This window comes from Anomalospiza imberbis, chromosome 7 (assembly GCF_031753505.1).
Source record: "Anomalospiza imberbis isolate Cuckoo-Finch-1a 21T00152 chromosome 7, ASM3175350v1, whole genome shotgun sequence".
Taxonomy (NCBI): Eukaryota; Metazoa; Chordata; class Aves; order Passeriformes; family Viduidae; genus Anomalospiza; species Anomalospiza imberbis.
Window position 1 is genome coordinate 30,915,836 of NC_089687.1, and position 16,601 is coordinate 30,932,436.

The window sequence follows — 16,601 nt, forward strand, 5'->3', positions numbered from 1 at the left end:
AGAAACAGAAAGTAACATTTCTTTTTGTTCACACCAGATAAAGCAAGGAGAGACCTCCACCCTGTCCTATCTAAAGCCATCTCCCATCAGAACAACAGTATAACTCCCAATTTCAGCATGCAATCCCAACCATGAGTACTGTGGTGGGGAGCCACCCAGACTTACAGCTCCAAAGCCATGCTCCAGCACTCGCTGCTGGCACCCAGCCACACAACATCCCCCAGAGACAGAAACCAAACTGTACGGACACGTACCTGAGGAAGAACTCCAGAGCAGCTCTTTGAGGTGTAAGTCCAGCAAACACAGCAAGGAAAAGAGGGAAGCACCAACTCACAATTGCCTAACCTGCTGCACCTGCACTTAAAAGTCTTGATGCTAATTTGCTTCCATAGCAACTAAACCCACTCTGGCACCTGTGCATACCATTTGCCAATTTTTGTCCTCAGTCTAGGGCCTGGATATCAATTAACACTTGTCCTCTTGATGTAGACTCAGGTGTTAGGAAAGATACTAGTACTGGCTTCAGTATAATTAGGATATAGCAATCTTACCTTTTGGAAAAGAAGCAGCCATTATTAATCTCATTAAAAGTGACTAAAAGGGGTGCATACATTAATTTACTTTCCAACTACCTTAGGAGATAAAACTTCCATTCTGCAGCTTGCTTCTGGCTTTTCTTACTGTAATGGCACCTCCCTAAACTCTCAGAATTTGTATTCCAACAAGAATAAAAATAAATAAACTATAACCTTCTGTATCCCATGCAAGGCTGGGATCCTGTTTCCCCATCAGAGCCAAGGGTCACGTCTCCTTTCTCTATCTTCATCCACCTTCTCACTTCGATTCTAAAAATTCACATCTTCTGCACCGAGTGACATTTAGAGCCAAGTGTCCAGTTTGCAAGTGACATTCTCATTTTGTACCTTGCTACCATTAAGCTTGGAAAGATATCCTGCTTGTGCCCTCTGATCATCCTTGCTCTTTATGAAAAGGACAAACTTACTTTAATGGCATAAAGAAATAATCATAAAGGTCACCTAGTGCAACTCCCCTGCCGTAAGCAGGGACATCTTCACTAGATCGAGTTGCCTAGAGCCCCATCCCACCTGACCTTGAGTATTTCCACGGATGGGGCATCTACTGTGTTCCTGGGTAACCTCTTCTAGTGCCTTACCATCCTCATTGTAAAAAACTTCTTTCTTACATGTAATCTAGATCGATCCTCCTTTGGTTTAAAACAATTACCTCTTGTTCTGTTGCAACAGGTTCTTTGAAAAAGACAATCCTTGCCTTTCAGGTTAGAATTGATAATCACTGCCTTTCAGGTTAGAATTTACATGTTGTGATGTATGGCTGTGATGTGATTTCTTAAATTAGTTCACCAGTTCAGCATCAGTGATTTACACATTCAAACACTACATTTCCTTGTCTGGTCCAACACTCCTGTCCACAAACTAACTTACACTTGGGCCTTTCAGCAACCTTCAACCATTTACCCAGCAGCCACAGAAACACTACAAAGCTAGATCCTACCACCACATTTTCATAGTGCCATGGTTTGCAAACAACAGCTGGGGATCAACAGCAATTTTCAGGTGAACCTGTAAACTTTTAAAACATACTCTTCCAGAGACAAGGCATCTGCTGTGCACAGAAGGCCTAGGGGATAGGTTTACAGAAGTAGGCCACTACTTGAAATAGAGGAGTAAACATTGTGTTCTGGTAGAAAGAGAATGAACCAGTTTACCAAAATCAGTAGCTCTCTATATAGCAGACTATGCCCTAGTTATGCCACATTCTTCCTGAGGGAGGACAGTTTATGTTTCCCACCCCCAAACAGTTTGTGCATAGCACTGCACCAATAAACATCCATGGGCACCTGATTTCAGTGCTAACCTGTGCTCCTGTGACTCACACCCATTCTGCTTTCAAGGAACTGGCCAGTTTTTGTTGATCTGAAGTTTTTATACTTGTGTACTTTACTTTTAAGAACCATACTTCTGTAAGTGTAGAATTTTTGGAGACTGGACACTAGGACTGTCAATACTCATTTACATGAGCTAAGAATTTCCAAATAGAAATACAACACCATAAAAGTCTAACTATAATAACTGCATATGGCAATGCCATATTCAAATACTTACAGCTATATGACATTCCTTTGAATATTAACAGCTGATGTCCTTAGTATAATAAACTTTGCCATGCTCTGTTGAAAGCAACTTCTAACCACTTCACATCTAAAAAATTCTGACATACTGGTATTTCTTAAACCTGCAGCAATAAGAGAAGGAGGAAACCAGTTGAGAACATTTCTTTAATAAATTCTTTTTAAAAAAAATAGTGGTGAGTTGTTTTTCTACAGTATTTTTTTCTGTTTTCAAGCAGCATTTTTATTTAAATAAAGTCTTTAGGAGGTGAACAATTAACACTGAAACGTCATTAAACACAAGTTTGCACAAAACATACTGAAATTACAGAGTAGTGATCAAAATTAAGCAAGAGAAGTATGACCCCAAACAAAATGTTCCATTTACTGAATAATTTCCATGGAGTTGTGCTTGTCAGCTTCTGGAATATCTGTTAAGTGATGAAAAAAAGGACGACCATGAACACAGCCTTTATTTTCCTTTCCAAGCTGTTGCTTCATCCTGTAAATTGTGTTTTGCACATCTTCTTTTGACAAATGTAAGGGCAGCTGCCGAGCTAAACGTACTGCTTCTCCCTGTGGAAAGGAAAAACAAAACCAAAACCCCAATGGTTTTCAAGTACCACTTTTTAGCACATCAGCCTGTGGCTACCAGAAAGCAGGAATTAAAAACTCACTGTTTAAAGGTCATCCTTTTCTGCTGCTAAATATTCCAAATCTCAGAAATCTAAATATAACTTTAAACATCTCTTACTGGTCAGTTCATGACATTTCTACAATGGAGGCATGCACAGTCAGCCCCCTGGTTATGTTTGCACTCTTTTAGCCTACTTTTGCAAGATGCTTTGTGTTTCTGATTTCCTGTTGTCACCAGCACCAGCTGTACATGTTTACCAGTTCACAAGACACATTTCACACCACAAACTTTAAAAGTATCATAAATTAATTCAAGCAGTCAGTAAGTACAATTTGAAAATACTACAGCAAAACTTCATAGATTTATTTGTACTTACTATGGTCTATTGCATCCACTTAACACTAGAAAGCAGAAGTGACTACTACCCACCCTCAAAGAACTAAGGAACTTCAAAAAGAAGTTTTGTTTCCTCCTCTAAGATGGGCCTTCCTGCCACTGACTTCTGTACTTAAGTCATGTTACATAAACAGAAATGTATGTGGCATACAGCCTCCCTTCATACTATACAAACCTGAGCACCATTCATAATGATTTAATCTGAATAATCCCATTTTCTTTGTCTAAGATTTTCTCCCACTCCAAGTGGGAAAAAGATCACTGTGGACTGTTTTATACCCTGGAAAGCTGCTGCTTCAACCATTACCTTATGTCTTCTTCTGCATCTATCCACTGACAGCAAAAGCTGCAGACATGCTGCCTGCTCAGACATGAAATGAATAATTAAAGTTGTGATTCTGAACATGACAGTGAATGGCATTTCCAGTGTTTAACCTCCCAGAATGGTCAAAAAAATTCAGTGCTTATTTCTGAATCACAGCTTTCACAGTTGTCTGGGGGTTTTTACAAACTATTCCTCTTTCAACACTGAACTTATCCCTTCTTTAAGCTTCTTTCCTGAGTGCACGAGAGTGGTTCAGTAGTACATAACAGAATCACTTGCTGCAAAGGCAGCTTACTACCCTCAAAAGATAGGGAAAGATTTGTATAATAATGCTTAAAAGATAAAACATATACCTTGTGTCAGTATGTGCCTAGGGCCCAATTTCAAGTAACTCAATTCAGGAAGGTATGTTATAAATGCTTAAGAAAGAATAGACTTTACATATATTTTGGTAACCTTGTTGAAGAGAATTGGAATTGAAGAGCATTAGTGAAACAGCTAGACAAGAAGTGATTACTACTATACTGTTGGTTACACCAGCTTTAAGTAGTACCACATCTATTAGCTGTCTCTGAAACTTCATGCCATTACTGTCTCTAGATGGACAATTTATTTATTTGCACAGAATGAGTCACTGTTTTTCTGTGGCAGTTTTGTATCCTAACATGGAGAAATGCCTTTCCAGTCTGAAAAGTGCCTTACAGAGGAAATACTTTGTGAAAATCACCTTTTGGCATGTTTTATGTCACACTGGGTGACTACTTTTGGGTATATCTGATGGAAGCATTTTGGGAAGGAATGCACAACTCAGAGAGGATACGATACTCTCTTTTTCAAGAGTAACTTCTGTTTAGAACACAATGAAATTAATTAAAACACAAAGCTGAAGAAAGACTTTCAAGCTGTTTCAGGAATTATTACAAGTTTAGCTGGCTAATACTAAAAGAAAGCTTCTGTCTCACCTCCAAGTAATTTATCACTTTGAGAGGCCTACATTCATATACTTCCTTTGCATTTCTGTTAACTACTGCATTCAGAATTTCTTTCAAATCAGAAATTCCATAATATGGAAGACAATTTGCCATCCCTTCTATTTCCAGATGACTTTCTGTAGCTGAAACACCTGAAAATACAAAAACAAAACAGTAATTCATGCACTGCTTTGATTTCTATTCTATAGCAATTCACAGAAAATTAAACTGATGCAAAGTAATTTAGTACTTTAGTCCAATACAATTAGGAAACTTTTTTGTTCCTCCCTTGGAATGAAAAGCATTTATTTGCACAATGTTTCATTATGATGATGTGTGTTTATTCACATCACAAATGTCTCAGCTTACATTAATCCAAATCCTAGCTGGCACTGTTTAATGCTTAAAATATTTGCAGCATTCCTAGTATTGAGTACAGCTTTAATTAAAGCTTCTGTGACTTTAATTAAACATGCATAAAATTAAAGTTGAAGCTAGCAATAAAACACAATTTAGTTTGAAAAAAATTAAAACACTGTTGGCACTACTTCCTATATAAGTGGTTTAAACATCTGTAGAGTTCAAATGTTATCGTAATAAATTTGGATTCTACTGAAATAAAAAGCAGTTTTTTCTCCTACCACATCTGAACCTCATAGAACTAGAGGCTCTGTGACTGACTTTATATTACCATTCATATGGCATCACGTCTGGAGCAGGTAACACTCTGAGTAGGAATGATGAATAAAAAACTAAACAGCCTTTCTAACAGAGTATCTATTCAAGTGTTGATGTCTATATGATTTCTTTTCTCACTGACATTTCAGGAAAGAAAATTGACTGAAGTTGTTCTGGTATAGCAACTTTTTTACCACTCCCAGTTAGAAGCAAGTACTCTGGTGGTCAGGCTCACATATTCTCATTCAGTCCTTCAGACTATCCTCTCATTCATGTTGGGTGCACAGAAACCTCAGCCCACCTGCACAGCTACCTTCCCTTTTCTTCCACTACAACTCTAACAAGTACAAACTTTGACACAGACATAGAAAAACTGAATTACTAATGAAATTAGTAATCCACTCTCGTATAATGACTCCAGGTAGGATAAATTACCTTCAGCTCAAGTCACAAATGGTTTTGGTAAAGTCAAAAGAGCTGGACACAAATAGATTGCTCCGAGGTGGATTAAACTAACAAACTCTCACAAGGGATAATTCCTGTTCCTCATCGAAACAAAACCATGAAATACTTCAGAAGTGAGAGAAAATATATATGCATCATATGTCAGCAAGATGTACTTTCATTAGTTGGTAGAATGAAGCTGAGTTATCCACATCCAGGCAGTATCTGATGAACAGGATAACTGTGCAGGTTGAAACTTTTCCTAAATATGGGTGTGTCACGGAGTAAATAATGCTCTTAGGCCTTTTTAAGCTTCATGGCATGAGATACTTTGACCAGTGGGAATCTGATACAGGGAACAGCCCCTCATCCCCCCTCCCCACAAAAATCACACAACCTTCTTCCACTGCTTTACATCTGAAACTTTATTTAATTTTTCACCCAGCATTGTCTTCCTTCTCTTTTTCAAGCTGCTCTTCCCTAACTGCAGCCAGCAAGAAGAGACATATTTTTATATAATACTGTAAAACCTGTCTTCAGATTCAGCTTAAAGCAAAATGTTAAATTATATGAAAGTTTGCCAGATATAAAGGTGAGAAAAGATGATGTACTATGCTAATATTTCCCTATGGGCAAGCCTGTCAATGAGGGACAGGAGGAAAAGATAAAGTTTCTTTTTAACATCTTCTTCAGCTCTTTTCTCTTAATTTTTGTCCTATTTTTGATTTTATTACAGATTAGATTTGAGGAACTATTCCAGACCATTTGATTATGCTACTTTCTCTCTAAAATTAGAACTTAGTCTATTTGAAAACCTTTTAATAATTACCCCTCTATTTGCTAACAAAGACAGGACACAATTTTTTTTAAAGTTTCAAGTATTTAGACATTCAGTTTAAAAACTTGTATTTCCTGTGCTTCCTTTTAAAATTTTATGACAGTGAGGTTCTGAATTTGCAGAAATTTTCCTCATATACTCTTCAAATTTACCAATAGCCATTGTTTCATCTGCAAATTCTGACAGCCAGATTTGACTTCACCATTTTCTTCTTTCATCTGAAAGTCAAAGTGGGCTTGAAAGAGTTTAATGTAAGAACAAACAATACAAACCCTGCCTAAGGGAGGTTTATTTCTTTAGTATTTCTGTTTGTGCGCCACTCTCCTTTTCTGCTAACATTCTTTAAATTGCAAAGTAGCCCTGTAGCATGCTGATTAACATGCATGCAAGCATGCAAGCCTCTGCAGAATCTCTGATATTGGCAACACTTGATGATATAAGCAGATGTCCAAGCCTCAGTGTACTTGTAAATTTTTGATAAAATATATATTAGGATTTTTGAGTATTCAAACAGCAGTTCTCAAACAGTTGCCATAGCAGTTTCTCTGAAATACTTTGCAACTTCCAAGGAAAGTGTTTCCATGAACAAATAAACTAGCTTTCAAATGAGTAAAAATGTGGATTTCTCATTGTTACAAATTCCCCCTTTCTTCTTCCAAACAAAGCATTTACAATCATCTTTGGATAATTCTTTCTTGATGGCCAGGAAAAAACTGTTCCCTTCCAGCTGCCCCCTAGATTAGGTGACACTGTAACATTGTCTATCTCCCAGTCTATGGTCAAAATCAAACTGAAATTAAACTGCAGCATGGTTTTCCACTGGTGGGTTACAAGAGCTGAGGCAGTTTATACCACCAAGAACAATGGGTTATTTACCTATTACTGCTCTTTGAGGCCTTATAAGCACATTCTTTGGACATACTCATGTTGACTACATAAGGCAGACAATTCTACCCTAAAAGCCTACCTTGGAGCATGGCCCAAGACACAGCGTTGTTACAATACCAGCTAAGGTGTGTTCCTTGGTCTCAGTTCCTCTCCAGCAAGAATTCCCAGCTCTCTCAAGGCCTTTCCCAAAGGCAAACAGACAGATGTGCAGTGAAGGCACATACAATAAACACATCTTAAGAAGAACTGGACAGAAAGTAATCCATCTTACTTCTTGAAGTGTTCCCTGCATGTAGGGGTCACTGTGAGCAAACAAATGCCTGGCAGGTCCCAGAACACTGAGTATTAAGTAATTTGCTTTATTAAGTAAAAGCAAACAGACTGCTCTCCCAAAGGTAGCATCACTTGAAGCCTTAGTAAGGCCAGAACATGAGGGGGTGGCAGGGCAGTGGAAGACAGACTGGAGCTCAGCGTCACAGCTTTGCAAATTACAACAACTGGCACATTCCACAAAGAAACCATTGATTTTGCCTAACTGACACACTGACAGCAAGAAGTGTTTTCTTGGCTATTTCACAACATGTTTTTCACTGTGAGCTATCCAGAGAAAAATCTAGTTGAAAACTTCTTAGACTGATGAACACTTAATATTAAGAGAAACAGGGAGACAATACAAAGACCTCAGCCTACCAAAAACATGAAGCAGATGGGGCACTTCCAAAATCTAGGATACTTGGAACAACTTTGGCTGCAGTCATATAGAGTCTCTGAAGAGAGTAAAGGTAGATTTCCTTTCTGTCTTCTAGCAAGAGCACATTCAAGAGGCAGACATATCCTCAAATGAAACAATAGGCAAGTAAGGCCTCCACACTCTTGCAAAAATTAACATCCATTTGTGAAAATACAGACATTTAAGGAGTCTTCCCACCAAAATGGCAGAACAAGAACAAAACTCCATGTGGAACTGAGTTATTTTCAGGAAGTAAAGAGCTAATTAGATCTTTCATAAACCTACTAGGAGTAGTGTATCTAGTGCCACATGGTGCCGTGGGATTCAGAGCAAGGCCTGTGAGAAAGACTCCTGGTAAATTATGAAAGTAAATAAAGATCAGAACCACTCCACTAGCTAAAAGAACATTAAAGAACAGAGTTGTATTTCTATAAATTCCAAGCACTGCAAGGAAATAAGATTCAATTTCTGAGTATTAATCCCAACATTAATGCAAGATTAATGAATGAGTAATTTTTTATCCTATGAATGACACTGCCCCAAACATGTCATCCAAATAAGAAAAAATTAATACTTTCTGGGTGGGTTGTTTTTCAAGTAAGAAACCATAAGAACAAATATCTTCATAAAAAGCCCCTCTGTGCCACAAGTTACCAGAAGCTAAGATTCTGAACTGCAAAGAAGCATTTTTAAAAAAGATCAGTTGAGATGCAAACCTAATGCAACACAGGAATTACTGGTTACCTTCCAGATTAAGACAGCTGCTCAGGGTTTTTTTTTTTTTTTTTAATAAATAAGAAGCCAGATCTGCAAAACACCCCAAAACCACAAGGAAATAAGGAATAAATCTATGGCCCTATATTTTAAATTTAAATCGTTATAGTGATGCCTAGAGAGGCTACCTGGGACAGAGGCTAGACAGAGTTAAAGGAATAAAGTAGGAATTTATTAAAAGGCCTTTAAAGGATACACCTTGGGCAGTACAAGAGCCCGGCTGTGGTTCTTCCCAAGATGGACACAAGATGGATGACCGGTCATAAGTTTTCACACTTTTGTAAGTTTTGTTCATTTACATATTGGTGGTTAATTGTCCAATTACAGCTTCAGGTTACGAAGTCCCATCCTCCCAGACTGCTCTCTTCAATTTGCCATTATTTACACTTTTTGGGCCAGAAGCTGTAACGGTGTCCTTGGTTCTCAGGCTGGAAAAAGATTGTTTTGTCTGACTAAACTGTGAAGAGAACTTGCTAACACTTTATATGAAGTTCAGAGTTACACACTAAGGCAGTACAGAATCTGGAAAATATGAAAGCTAAAACTTAAGGCATCAATAGTTATCTAGGAAGCTGTCCTAGTGGGGGGCACAATACCAAAGGCAAGAGGTCCAGTGTTCCAAGTTAGCATCTGGGTATTATGAGTAGACTTAATATACGGTAATGAGCAGCAATACTCTCGGTCCTTCTCTTCTTTGGTAGAAGAGTATCTGTAGAGATTTAAACAAATAATCAGTGCAACCTACTAGACTGACAGTCCTCTTAAGAAGCTACCATGGGTCAAGGGAAGCCTCTTCTATGACTAAAACTTCTGAATGTCAATTTGGAGCAGCTAAATTTCCTTTGCTCTTGTTTTAGGAGGTATCTTAGAGCTAGTGATAGCATCACAGACTTATTTACATGGATCAACAGAAAGTCTTGTTATTTTGCAAGAAGAAATTACCAGAAATATCACTTGCACATTGAAATTCAAATCTTAAGGAATCAATCAATTAATCAATCAATCAACAAATTTGCTTGTGACATAAGAGGAACTCTCTGTCAGAAAAAGTAAACTTTCTACTACAGAAAATGAAACTCTTCACTCAGGATGAAAAAGGAAGGCATACATATTAACAAGTGCTAATAAGTGTCTACTAATGAGAAATCAATCAGCAGTCAGAAAGGAACATCTACCATGACCATATCAGGGCTGAAGTCCCAGAGGAAAACACAGACTTCTGAATATGCTGCAGTGGACCCTGACAGAGAGAAAGAACTGATAGTTCATTTCAGCTGAGAAACAGCAAATACTAGGACTGATCCAATTAATCCAAAAAGTTAGGAAAAAATTAGTTACAAAGGTCGTGTGCACAGAGAATGGGATTTTGGTATGCTCCTATGGATGCTGCTAAGGAGAAACTGTCCAGTTACCATGGGTTAATGGCACATTTCCGTTCTAGGACCTCTCCACAGCAAGCTGTGACTTTATCACGCAAAGTAGAAACCTCTGGCCCAAAAAATTAACAATATATCCTGAAGAAACAGAACTTTTCTGAAGGAAATTCTAGTTCAATACCACCAGGATGCCTCTCTTTCAGGATGTGTCTGAATTTCAAAAACCCCACAAAAACAGACACTGAATACGGACAGTGAAAAAAAGAAATGCTTCTATAAGGATTGTGAAAGATGTTTTATGAAACAAGCTGGTTCTCTCAGAGCTGAGAAATCCTACAGGATACTCAGGTCTAAGTGGGACAAATCACTCCTGATATGCAGGTCCTCTTCTGTAAAGATTATACAAGAATCTATGAATTAACTAACTTTAAACTTCATAGTGAAATTCCAAGAGAAGGACACATTAGGAATGTTAAGAATTAATACCTGTGTGTCTACAAATCAACTCTATTAAGTATTTGTAGAAGACAGTATATTTTAGGGACAAGTTTAGGAAAAAGAGGAGAAACTGATTAAGTATTAAGTAGAAATCCTTGGGTCAGTTGGAAAAAAGCTGGGAGAAATTCCATTTGTTTGCTGGTATTTCTACCTTTGTCTATAGTGGCACGCTCTTTTAATAAAAAAGGCTGTAACTGCTATAATGTCATCAGCAGAAGCTTATAAATATGATAGACAAGACTCACATTATTAACTTTTCAGTCAAGTACTTAAAACAGAAGAGCGGGACAAAGAACTGAATTCGATTCCCATTCTTTACTGGGCTATTCCTATGGTTCATCAACCTCCACAGTGCATACAAAGCACTTTCACTAACTGTAAACCAAACAAGAACAGTTTCCCTGAGATTTCATTTTCTTAAATTTACACCTTAGGAACACAGGATGGGAAGACTACTTCCCAGTTACTGTGCCAAGTCCTTTGCTATTGTAGTGTTACAATGCTGCTCTTAAACTAAGCAAGCTGTCTTAGAAGTAGTTTGCCATTAAGTTTTGGCCAAGACAGCCAATTTTGTCCACAGTAGCTAGTATGGGGTGCTGGTAAGAAACAGTGCTGGTAAGACAGGGATGTTTTTGTCACAGCTGAGCAGGGCTAACACAGCAGCAAGGCCCTTTCTGCTCCTCACCCCACCCCACCCCACCGGTGAGGAGGCTGGGGGTGCACAAGGAGCTGGGAGGGGACACAGCTGGGCAGCTGACCCCAGCTGACCAAAGGGACATTCCAGACCACGTGGCATCAAGCTCATAGAGCTGGGGGAAGGAGAAGGAAGTGGAGTGCTGTGATGATGTTTGTCCTCCCAAATCACCATTACATGGGATGAAGCCCAGCTTTTCTGGGGATAGCTGAACACCTGCCTGTCCATGGGAAGCAGTGAATTAATTCCTTTTTTTGTTTCATTTCTGTACACAACTTTTGCTTTACTTGATAGATGGTCTTTATATCTCAACCCACAAGTTTTCTCACTTTTACCCTACCAATTCTCTCGCCATCCCACTGAGGGGGGAGTGAAGGAGTGGCTGTGTGGGGCTGAGCTACTGGCTGTGTTTAAACCATGACACATCTGCATTACTACAAGATTGGTCAACATCTTTCTGTTGTTGCTTAGAATTACACTAGAAATTTAACTCTTCACCCAGGATGAAAAATGAATTGTCTTCAAATTTTCACATTCAATTTATTCATATCTAGTTTACATTAATTAGATTTTGAGCAAACTTAGAATATCAGGAGGTTTAAAAAAAAAAAAGTTGATGAGCAAAACTGCTAAGCCACAATCCCTTTCTCTCCCATATTTGCCTAAGGACATACCGTAGACCTCCTCAGCTTTAGATTTGCTTGTCTGAATAAACCATGTAAGAGCTGCCTCTAACAGTACATGCTTTATTTCCCTAATCATTCACTCCATGATTATTATCATGATTAATACCAACACCTCTTCTACTAAGGTATTGGTATTTATGTAGAGATTTAATCAGTCAGAAAGAAGTTGCCTTGGTTTTGCTATGCATGCTTCAGTAAGGAAAACAGCTTTGGCCGTTCTTCACAAGAGCCAGCCTCTGAGTGAAGGAGTTGGTCTACATCCCTTTTTTGTACCTACCCTTAAAAGATCCCATATGTTACAGTACATCTGTCATCACTGTACATATGTGGGGATCTGTAACACATGAAGCTATAGCATTTCTAACAGCTCTTATGGCCAATCTTTTCCCTGAGCTGTCAGCTAGGTGCTACCCCCAAAGACGCTTGCTTTTCTTGGAATTCTGCTATAGAATTCGTGATCTGCAGAACCCACACTGGGTCACCCCTGTGCTTCCAGTGCATCCCTAGAAAGAGTTCTTCAGAAAGATGTAAAGACCTTTGAGCTCTCTTGATAAAGTAAAAAAATCTTGTATGAAATGCATTTTTCTGTGATCAACAGAGGTACTGAAAAGTATACTCCTTAAAATATATTCAGATCAAACTCTGAGAAGAGGTGTGGTGATCCTTTGACCCTCTCTTTGCTGGCCCCTTTGGGCTCTGGGTTACAATTTTAATAGAAAAGTATGACATTAACCAGGATCCAGCTCCTTACTGGACCTCCTCAACTGCTCAGCAGTACAGGAGTAGTCAGCTAAAGCATATACTTGCAGAGCGTGCCAGGGCTCAGGAATTCCTATCAGTTTAATCTAAATTATATCAGAATGGCAATTAAGGATATGGGCATTGAGCATTTTGAGAAAAGAAAGAAGTGAGGAAAACATGGATTTCAGAGCATTCTTTGAAATACTATTAAAGTTTTCTGTTCAGTCATCAGTTTCCATTACTCAGTGTTCTGTGTGGAAGAAATTCTACGCCAAGAAATAAAATCTCAATGTTAAGGAAAGCAGAATGCTAGTGCTTTAAAAGACAAGGTGATGCAGAATAACATGATCCACATTAACAATAATTTAAATCATTAAATCATAGGAAACAAGATCCAATGCAACTAATAGATTTTAAAACCATCATACCTTCTATCACTTTTATCTGGAATCCATTTGCTACAAGCCTTGGATCTGACAGATAACCTGATCCATGGAAACTCTGGTAATTCTTCTGCATTTTATAAAGAGCAGCCATATATTGAGATCCACCAATAAGACTGGAAAAAAAAAATCCCCAAAGTGTTAAAAACCAACATCCCTTATGTGAAAATTAGAAGTGTGCAAAAACCAAAGAAAAAGGTAGCAAGTGATAAGGAGTGATCAAGATTTTTTTTTAAAGTATTTTGGAAAAGCAAATTTTTTGAAGAAACAAAAAGAGAACTATTCACTTATCTTAGTGAGGGACCAAGTTTAGGCATACAGTAATAATAATTCTATCAGCCCTTTCCTAATTCTTGGGGGAAAGTCAGCAAGAGTGAAATTGTGAAAATGTGGAGCATTTAATTTTCTTCTGGGGGAGGAAATTTGTATTTGCTGCACTACCAATGAAACTGGTCAAAATCATACTTATTTCAACTAGAATAAGACCGAGTGTGCTCAGTACTTCAAGATCAAAGTGTAAAAACCAAAACTCTGTTATAACAGATAAGTGAGTGCACAAATAAGCACAGCATTAGCAAACAGGGCCTTGCCAGAGTTTACTGTAAATAATTATCAACTGATGTTTCAAGTAACATACACATTTTTGCTCCATAGTACTATACCTGTCTGTTAACACAATTGGAGTGTCCAGTTTCTCTACAGGAAGCTTATGGTTCACCAATAATCTCTTACATAGCAGGGCTTCTTCCAATCTATATGGATTCAGCAACTTAACATTTTTTTCAGTAGCAAGTATCCAGACATCAGGAAAACTCTGACGACGGATCAGGAAAAGCTCGTGTTCATCTGAAACATTTCTCCCTTGTCTCTGAAGGTGACGTCTACAGGAACTCAGAGAAAAAGGCACTGTCACAATTTTCACAGGCCGTTCCAGTTTCCCCTTCTTTTCAATCTGGTTATGAAATATCTTGTCAAGCTTCTGCTGGTCAGATGCAGAACTCTTTAACTTGGGTTTGTGTTTTTCTGCCTCCTTTGCTGGTCGGTGCATTGGCTGTGCATTGGCTTTCTTGACCTCTCTGTTGTACCGTTCCTGGTCCTTAGTGGCTTTTATTTCATAACTTGAAGGAAAAAACAAACCAGTAGCATCAGCAGATAAAAAGCTCCAGACTCCAACCCCTAATACACTAAAGCAGAAGAAAGGTAACCATTCAAGAGCCAAGAACCACATCCATGGTCCATTCAAGTACCCACATCAACATGCTGCCCACTGCGATGGAGATGGCGACGGTGCCTCTATTACATCACATCTTGAACAAAAGCTGGAAATTTTCCTTCATCAAGACAGCCAGCAAAACCTCAAGTACTGTAAGTGGGAGGAACTATTACAGTAAGGAATAGAGTGCATCATATAAAGATCTACAGCAAAGTTATTTTCACCTCAGTCCCTTGTTTAATTAGCAATCAAATGCAGTGTTTTGGAAGGAGTTTTTTTTTTGTCACAGGCACATCCAGCTTAATTCACAAAGTAATTTAAACTTCTAGAGCTCTACAGCCTTCCAGGGGAGGCCATGGGGCTGGCAGGACTTTGGAGCTTGAATAATTTCCCAAGCCCCAGGTCTTACTTAATAAAAGTGTATTTGACTTCAAATGGCCTAAAATTAGCCATATGAAGCGTAAGAATACAGGATATGTATTATTATCCCAGAAATCTGCAAGTAATAATCAATCTTAGAGATTTTTCAAAAACAGTCAATAAAAAACTACTCCTAAATGCTGTCTAAATGGTTAAAACATTACTACATACTAAACCTCTACAACATGAATGGATTCTTAATGAGTTTATAAATGTCAGTGAGATAACTAAACTTTTATAGGTCCCAGGTTTATGTTTGTCTATTGCATATGAATTTTACTTTTGTGAAAGCAAAGGTTGTGATTTGCTGAACTCCCTCTTTTTGCCCTTATTTAATATTCTGAATTCTAGAAGGTAATTCAAACCAGTCTAATCTTCAATTAAAACAAAACAAAACAAAAAAGTAGTACTATCATATGTTAGTATTGGAAGTAAGTATTTTAGCTGGTCATATTTATTTATTGCTACTTGCTGGAACAGTTTGATTCAATTATGTGTATGCACGCTGGAAAATTAAGGTCAACAAAAGGGTCACCATTTGCAATTAATTATGATGTGCTAGCATTCACATATGGTACCAATATTTAGTTAACTAAAAAAGTCAGCTTAAATAGTTTCTTGCAATAAATCACGTCCTAGAAAATATGGAGCAAACATTAAGATAAAAAACATCTGCTCCTTTTAAAATGAATGGATGAAATCACTTGAACATAATTTTTTAAAATCCCAAATTCATTTACAGCTTTGACCAGATCAATAAATACTTTGTTTTGAATAGCCCTAACTGTAATGCAGGAAAATATTTACGTGTAGGAGAATTGAGCCTTCAGTGATCACTGATAATCCAAAATGCACTTCCAAACAAAGTCCAACTTGCCTGTCAGTTTAGGCTACCACCAGAAACATTCTAGTCTCATAAACTTTGATTGTGAGCATCTTCCAGATTCATACACATGAATATCAGTGATTTGCACAGAACCAAAGAAAAACTGCAGATTTAGAAACTATGAGGGAACATCTTTGCCCTTCTGAAAATCCTTCCACAGAGGAACATATAATCAACAAGAGCTACATGAACAGCATTTCTCTGCTTTGTGAATTAAGACTGCAAATTCAGGATCTTTTTCTGATGCAACAAAACCTAAAGCCAAGAAAATTTGCAAAACTGGATGTAAGCATAGAGTGGAAGAGTAGAATGAAGTCTAGTTTCAAAGGCAGCTTTGGTTTAAGCAGAAAAATGGACCAATGGTATATTCTTTCCACCTTGCAACATAAACCCAAACAAAATAATAAGCATACTAAAAAACCCCTTTTAATATAAGTCTCTCAGCCCTTTTAAGACAAATAATCTGAATTTGAGTATTTGTTGCAAACTCTGACAGCAAAGACCATGCTACCTGAAAAAAAATGTTTCTCCCAAGGTACAAATCTACTCATGAAGAATTACTACAGAGTGCTGACAAGGTGATTTGTTAGTCCCATGAAGATGTGTGTAACTTTGAACCTTTCCTACACCTTCAGGGTAACTACTCCTGCCACTGTTATGGCACTTGGAGGGATTTTTTTCCCACTCCTACATGAGCCTGATATGCAGGAAACATGAAGGCCAGAAACACATGCAAGCTGTATTAAGTAAGAGCTGAGTGACTGCAAGGAATGAAATCCTTTGCAAAGCAGGGGGATATGTGATGCTGCCAGCA

The 16,601-nt window shown here is 38.0% G+C and overlaps 1 protein-coding gene across 2 annotated transcripts in view; it reads right to left on the bottom strand.

The window, feature by feature from the left end:
* Positions 1 to 2,303: 2,303 nt before the first annotated feature.
* PMS1 (PMS1 homolog 1, mismatch repair system component) overlaps positions 2,304 to 16,601 on the bottom strand; it is a 42,114-nt gene continuing 27,816 nt past the window's right edge. For both annotated transcript variants that reach the window (XM_068196341.1, XM_068196342.1), the window contains 4 exons: positions 13,931 to 14,386; positions 13,254 to 13,384; positions 4,470 to 4,630; positions 2,304 to 2,725 (listed from right to left, as the gene is read on the bottom strand). In XM_068196341.1, coding sequence (XP_068052442.1) covers positions 2,534 to 2,725; positions 4,470 to 4,630; positions 13,254 to 13,384; positions 13,931 to 14,386 — 940 coding nt within the window. In that variant the 3' untranslated portion in view covers positions 2,304 to 2,533. The remainder of the gene's footprint in view (positions 2,726 to 4,469; positions 4,631 to 13,253; positions 13,385 to 13,930; positions 14,387 to 16,601) is intronic.